General features: G+C 42.1%; 1 protein-coding gene across 1 annotated transcript in view; it reads right to left on the minus strand.

The window, feature by feature from the left end:
* ryr2a (ryanodine receptor 2a (cardiac)) overlaps positions 1 to 7,500 on the minus strand; it is a 129,097-nt gene that overhangs the window by 84,755 nt on the left and 36,842 nt on the right. The window contains exons 25-30 of the mRNA XM_056244139.1: positions 6,422 to 6,581; positions 5,281 to 5,428; positions 4,198 to 4,406; positions 3,731 to 3,905; positions 1,863 to 2,071; positions 1 to 32 (exon numbers count right to left, since the gene is read on the minus strand). The exon at positions 1 to 32 is cut by the window's left edge and continues 312 nt beyond it. Coding sequence (XP_056100114.1) covers positions 1 to 32; positions 1,863 to 2,071; positions 3,731 to 3,905; positions 4,198 to 4,406; positions 5,281 to 5,428; positions 6,422 to 6,581 — 933 coding nt within the window. The remainder of the gene's footprint in view (positions 33 to 1,862; positions 2,072 to 3,730; positions 3,906 to 4,197; positions 4,407 to 5,280; positions 5,429 to 6,421; positions 6,582 to 7,500) is intronic.

The raw sequence follows: 7,500 nt of genomic DNA on the forward strand, positions 1-7,500 counted from the left end.
GGGCTCTCCACCGTCCCGTCGATCCTCGTGACCTGGAAAACACACACACAGAATCCCGCAAACGCTCAGAATGGTGCGGCTCGTCTCAAAGTCAAGTCAGCTTTATTTATACAGCGCTTTTTACAGCACAGAGTGTTTCAGAGCAGCTCTACAGAGATAACAGGAGAATAATGCAATAAAGTGTGTTTCCAGAAGAGAATAGCGTCACAGTCCAGCTTAAGTCAGTTCAGTGATGCTTCATTTGTATTTGTAAAAAGTTATTAATTTAGTTCATTTATTTATATATATATATATATATATTAGTGCTGTCAAACGATTAAAATATTTAATCGCATTTAATCGCGCATTTTTATCTATTCTAAATGTCTCTTGATTTCTTTTTGTCCCATAATTTTTTCTCATTTTAATGCTCTTATCAACATGGAAAAGTGGATCGGCTTGCTTTGTGCAAATGTTTTTTATTGAAAACAATATTGCATATACTGTTCAATTTCACACTAAATCTCTCACACAGTGTAACACTTTCCATCAATAAAAGGGTGAGGGAAATACTGACGAGGTCCTGATATTGACGAGGGGGCGGAGAATTCGCATCAGCTGTGTGTGTGTGTGTGTGAGTGAGTGAGTGAATGTGTGAGTGTGAGTGAGTGAGTGAGTTGGTTTATGTGATTTATGAGGACACAAATTTGTATAATGACATGTGTATTACACTGGTATTACAACTTATGGGTGGTTTATGAGGACATTTCAAAAGTCCTCATAAATCAAATGGCTTAAAAAACATAAAAAACAATGTTTTATTAAAAAATTAAAAATGCTGCATGTCTCCTGTGATGGGTAGGTTTAGGGATAGGGGCAGTGTAGGGGGATAGAATATATAGTTTTTACGGTATAAAAACCATTACGCCTATGGAGAGTCCTCATAATGCTGTTGCACCAACATGTGTGTGTGTGTGTGTGTGTGTGTGTGTGTGATTGGCCATCATCAAGTGGTATTCAGACTGGACGTGCTGCGATGACGATAGCTCAGTTCACAACGACAAAACACACAGATCACTTTGGTCTTGTCAATGAAACCATTTGGCACCTTTTTAAAAGTAAACTTTCCATTCAGAATCTTATTGGCATCCATTTCGGCGTCTCGCGCTCGTCATCCACTCAAAACTGGACGTTTTGAACGTTCCTATAACATTCAGAAATAACGTTTTTATAACTTAATGGGAACGTTATGAAAACGTTCTTATAACCTAAAATTGTTAGCTGGGGAAGAGGAGAGATTCGCGATTGCACTGAACACGTTTTAAGTGCAGGCAAACTGAGCGAGCGAGCCCAGAGAAAATTCTTACAAGAGCAGCGTGTATCTGAGAGCGCGCGACTCGAGCAGAGAGATTCGTGCTCGCGCATCCGGCTCGCAAGCCCAAACAAGTGTGTGCAGCGTGCCTGTTGTTTTGTAGATCCGCTTGCGTTTTCAAAACGCCTGCATGCCGTGTCCTGTTGCAAAAGCATGTGAAAAAAAAAACACAAAGTTTGCTAGGCCAAAAGGACCGTTAATCGTGCGATAAAAAAATTAACGCCGTTAAAATGGGTTTGCGTTAACACCGTTAATAACGCGTCCTATATATATATATATATATAGCGGCTCTGGAGAAAACTGTGATGTCATCGTCCAGCTCAGCTCAGTTCTCATATAGTGGTGTCAATGCAGGAGATCAATAATATTCTTGAATATTAAATTAAATGTCCCCAACTAAGGAAGCCAAAAGCCAATGGTGACAAAGGCGAATAACAGCATTACAGGTCAGAAGTCAGATTGGATTGGAACATTCAGAATGTTGTTTTTATGCACGCGTGTGACCTCTGACCTCTATGTGCTCGTGGTTGAGCGGCGCGGGGATGAACTGAGGCAGTCGTTTGCTGATCCACATGGTCAGGTCTCGGTTCATGTTGACGGCGAAGGGTTCGTAGCCCTCCTGCAGGCCACAGATGGTGAAGTACTTCAGCGTGCTCACGTCCTTCCCGAAGTTCATCCGGCCCACCTGACAGACGCCCAGACTGCAGACCGGGATGAAACCTGAGGAAAACACACGTCAATCATCACCACTGCTAGTGCTCATAGTGATGAAACACAGGGTTTAACTCACACACACACACACACACACACACACACACACACACACACACACACACACACACACACACACACACACACACACACACACCTGCGGAAGAAAGTGCAGAGTAAGTTAATGTCCAGCAGGGTAACTAAATCCATAAAAGATAATATTACAAATTATTAATAACTATATAGAAATGATCAAAAGTTCTGAGTTTATGATTGAAATTAATAACAAATATCTGAATATCACACACACACACACACACACACAGACACACACACACACACACACTCTCTCTCACACATCCACACACACACACAAACACTCTCACATAAACATACACACACTCTCTCTCAAAACTCAAAGGATTTGAGTTTATAATTGAATGTAATAAAAAATATGCCAGTGTAGTCAGAAAAATTCAAACTTAATTAAAAAGGAACAAACGATTATTTTGCGGTCTGAATTGGCAGATATTTGCTGTTGTTTTAAACACATTTCTCAGAAAACAGAAGATGTTGTAACTCCAGACATCTTCCAGTCGTATCTTCACAGGAACAGCCGTGTTTGCAGTGTAGTTAATGCAAGACTGCAGTTTCTGATACTCTCGCACATGACAGAGATACTGCTGACATCACAGAATGAGCCAGATGTGCTGACGCATATAAACACAGTGTGTGTGTGTGTGTGTGTGTCAGTGGCCAGCAGGTGGCGCTGATCTGATCTCTGCTGCTGCTCATCTGTGATACAGCAACATTCACCTGATGCTCACAGGAAACACTCATTTACGACACAGAACAGCTGCTGCAACAAGTGCACATGAGTGTGTGTGTGGGTGTGTGTGTGTGTGAGGGTGTGTGTGTGTGTGTGTGTGCGTGTGTGTGTGAGTGTGTTTGTGAGAGAGAGTGAATGTGTGTGTGTGAGTGAGAATGCAGCTGAAGCTAAGCAGACTTGAGGTCTGCTAACACCTACAGAGCTGATACTGCAAAACACACACACAGATTCACACACACACCACTCTCACACACACATCACTCTCTCTCTATTTCTCTCTCTCACACACACACACACACACACTTGTTTACTTAGCTATCTTTATGGGGACTCTCCATAGGCGTAATGTTTTTTTTACTGTACAAACTGTATATTCTATACCCTTACACTAACCCGAGCCCTAAACCTGCCCATCACACACAACTTACTGCATTTTTACATTAAAAAAAAACTAATTTTGTATGATTTATAAGCTTGTTTCCTCATGGGAACCTTAATTTAGGTCCCACAGTGACACGAGTCCCCATGAGTCTGTGTGCATTCAGGTTGAAGTTCCCACCGGGATAGAAAAACAAGAACACACACACACACACACACACACACTAACCCGACCCCTAAACCTACCCATCACACACACACACACACACACACACTCACACACTCTTACACACACACCTCACACAAACCCTTGATTTGTTTAGTTCCCAACATTCTTCAAAACATACAAGTTGGAACAACAGGAGGGAGAGTAAATGACAACAGATTGATCATCTAGGGCTGTAGTTCAACAAAGTGCTAATTTCACACACCACGCAGGATTATCATCACACGTCACTCACCGTCCCAAACTTCAAAATCTTTGAAGGCGAGTTCTGAGCCGGAGTCGTCGAGCAGCACTTCTCCGTTGAGCGTGAAGATGATGGTTCGCTCGTTCATGTCCACCATACACCCGACCACGTCTCCAGACGCCCAGGAGCGGCCGAAGTGCTCGTTGCCCTGGTGCCAGCGCTGGGCCTGCACACATGCAACGGGGGAAATTAATTCATTATGAATTGTGCCAAAATGCCTGTTATAGTCGTAAAGCAATTTCATTATGTTTAATGTTAATGTGTATTAAATACATCTGAGTAGAGGGGATTTTGGAGACACCTGCAGGCGATAAGTGAAAGTGTTTACATGCCTGTTTATTGTGATTAAAATCAGCATGTGATTATGAGCTTAATCGCATAAATTTGATAGCAGCTTGTGTTAGCATGAGGTAAAGCTTAGTTCAGTGATTGTAATGGGGTTTATTCTGAGGCTTGACCTTGAATCCGTCGAAGACGAAGGCCTGCTCGTCCGACCCGAGCTCCTGGTCCGGCAAACATCCGGGCCGGGCCCATCCCACCCGCATCTCCCCCGCCGTCACCACCTCCAGCTCGAAGTACCACCGGCCCACGCTCACGCTGTACGACTTCTCGGCCCGGAAGATCCGGAAGCGCTCGGCAGACTGAAGACCCTCGTCTGCTCGACCAGCTGCGCAAAACACACACGCTTTCTGATGTCCGCATATGCAAATGAGGCGTCTTCTCATTAAATATGCACTCATTTGCATACATTTCCAGAACTGATATCTGAACATTGCATAAAGCCGGATATGAAAGGCTCTCTTTTTATCACTCCATAAATCAGAAAATACAGTCAACAGACAGAAAATCATCATTTTGATCATGTTTTCAGGAGTAATCTATGGAAGATCGTTTCCGCCACAGAATAACATTATTATAACAAGATAATTGCGACTTTTTATCTAATTGCGTGATATAAAGTCAGAATTGCGAGAAAAAAAGTCAGATTTTTTTTCCCACACTTTATATCACACAATTCTGACTTTATAACTCACAAATTGCGATTTTATAATCAAGCAATTCTGACTTTTTTGTGATAAAAAGTCGCAATAAGCTTTTTTATTTTATATTCTGTGGTCGAAACAAGCTTCCATAGTAATATGTTCTAGAAATCATGTGAATGATACATGAACAAACCTTTAAAATATAGAAGTGGAGATTTCTGACTTTAAAGAGATATGGATTTAGATAAAGTGCATTAAAATAAACAATTAAACGTGTGTTTTGCGATGTTTTCTTTCCACTAGTCGCATGTTATGGAAGCAAAAATAGACCTCAAAACCGGCCAGTGCATGAAAAAACTGTTTTCGCCTGTTGTGTCTCACATTAATCTCTTGTTCTCCAAAACTATGACAAAATCACATTTAGAAGATATTTGCATTCAAACTAGACATTTTCTGTCCAATCAAATGCTCTGTGGACTCTAGCCCCGCCCCCAACACTGAAGCTGCGGCTAGCGCCACGGGGCAGTGTGTGTAGAGCGTAAGTGAGACCCGTGGTACCGTGGTCCTGATCCGGAGCCTCCAGGTTGTATCCGTATCCCAGCAGTGTCCGCACAGCTTCCCGGAGACTGTCCTTGTTTGATTTCTTGGTCCTCTCGTCCAGAAGAACGTACGGAACGAGGCGAGGGTTCCTCCGGCTCTTGATGTCCTGCAGAGACACAGAGACGTGTGTGTGTGAGCGACTCGTCCTGACCCATACAGACGTGAACCTGCTTCAGTCTCGGTGTCAAATCACAGTAGAGTTCACAGTCATTTCTAATGTAAATTCAATGTGAAACCATAGTATTCATATGCCTATTTTTGACAATCCAATGAATTAAACACTTAAAACCTAAAAGCTGCTTTTTTCTCTCTATTTCCCTCTTTATTTGTAACTTCATGGTCACATCAAATGAACAAATCATTTTTACAATATGAAACACAAAGACCTTTTTTTTTATTGTGAATGTAAAAAAATAATTTTACAGACGCTAGATCAAACTCAGCGCTCAAAGTCCCCATGAAATCAAAACTGATGATTCTTGTTTTTTTATGGAATATCGCAGTGTTTATTCTAAATGATTTATGGGTGCACATCATCATTACTGTGTTAATAATCTTGAATCAGAATAACTTCTCTTCTCTGATGATGTGGGCGGGGCTTTAACCTGTCACTCACATGAGATCAGCCAATAGCAAACCACAACCATCCAATCAGTTCCCCACAGACACAATCAAGCCCCGCCCACATGTGTTCTTGTTCCTGAAGCGTTTCACTCGATATACGACACAATAGAGGAGAAGAGACCGGCGCAACTTCCCTTTCATGACGAAAGTTCAGTTTCTCACTTTTAATCATGATTGTGATGGCGTTAATTTGTGTTCAACTCCGTCTTTCTGACACGACTTGAACGCAACATTTAAAACAGTCCAATCATGCAGTGCACATTTCAGAAGCACCTATAGGGTCTGTGACGGAGCCAGTCTGATGCACACTACACACACGACACACACGACACACACGACACACACTACACACACGACACACACGACACACACGACACACACGACACACACGACACACACGACACACACGACACACACGACACACACGACACACACTACACACACTACACACACGACACACACAACACACACTGACCTGCTGTATGCCGTATGTCCAGCCCTGCCGTATGCGGTCTCTGGCCCACACGTTGTGAGCGTTCTCTGCCAGTTTGTCCACCATGGCCTCCTGGGTCGAGGCCAGTTTGATGTGGCTCAGGTCCATCGGTGCCGGCTTATACCCGCAGGAGAGCTCGTACCTGACAGCAGAACACACACTAACCCATCCGCGCGCTACACTCTAGATCAACCAACACTAACACACTCTTAGAAGAACAGGTTCTGTAAGGAAGGGTCTGAGAAAGCCATACAACAGGGTCTCCTCTATAAACCTGTGCGTAGGATCCGCTCTAAAAGTGATATTAAATATTCAGACTTATAAACCCGTGCGTACGCCAGAACCCTTTATAACCCAGTCAGAGGAAGAGTGTGTTCACATGCGTCTCCTCCCCCAAATAACCATATATGAGCTGACAACGCCTCGTTTACTATATCTCATCTGCATATCATCTGCATATGCATATTAATGGTACGAGACAGTAGGAGAATATGAGATACGGATGTGCGTCGCTAAAAGTCATTTAGTAGCCGATCCTTGCCTTGTTTTTGAATAAATAAATCAAAATAGTATAAAACACATTTCAGAGAAAGTTTTTCTCAATCTCTTCCACTGGCCTAATAGTGTTTTTATTGCTTTATATTTTTAATGGAAACAGCATTATTGATCATTATTATCTTAATATTTCCTCAGATCACGAGTTCTGCTGTTATCATGCGCGAAGCAAACATTAAAACACAGCAGCGCATACACTACTAATATTACTGTTTATTACAATATAAAAAACTTCTCGGTAAAGATTTCATGTAATTTAAGTGCTTAACTCCATTAATGAGAATGGCATATTTAATATAAATGTGTATATCAGATGTAAAACAGAGTTTAAATCATTCTTTTATGTATTTAAACTGTTATTGTGAACATCACTGTGTTTATGATATTAAAGTGGTTTTCCTTCATCAGTCGCTCAGATCATCATCGGTGTGGTTAAACTGATCCGTCTCCAGATGTTCGAGCGCAGGATCAGAGTTACTCACAGATGCACTGACACACTCTCCCGT

This window comes from Rhinichthys klamathensis, unplaced genomic scaffold, assembly GCF_029890125.1.
Source record: "Rhinichthys klamathensis goyatoka isolate OS25496 unplaced genomic scaffold, OSU_Roscu_1.1 h1tg000927l_1, whole genome shotgun sequence".
Taxonomy (NCBI): Eukaryota; Metazoa; Chordata; class Actinopteri; order Cypriniformes; family Leuciscidae; genus Rhinichthys; species Rhinichthys klamathensis.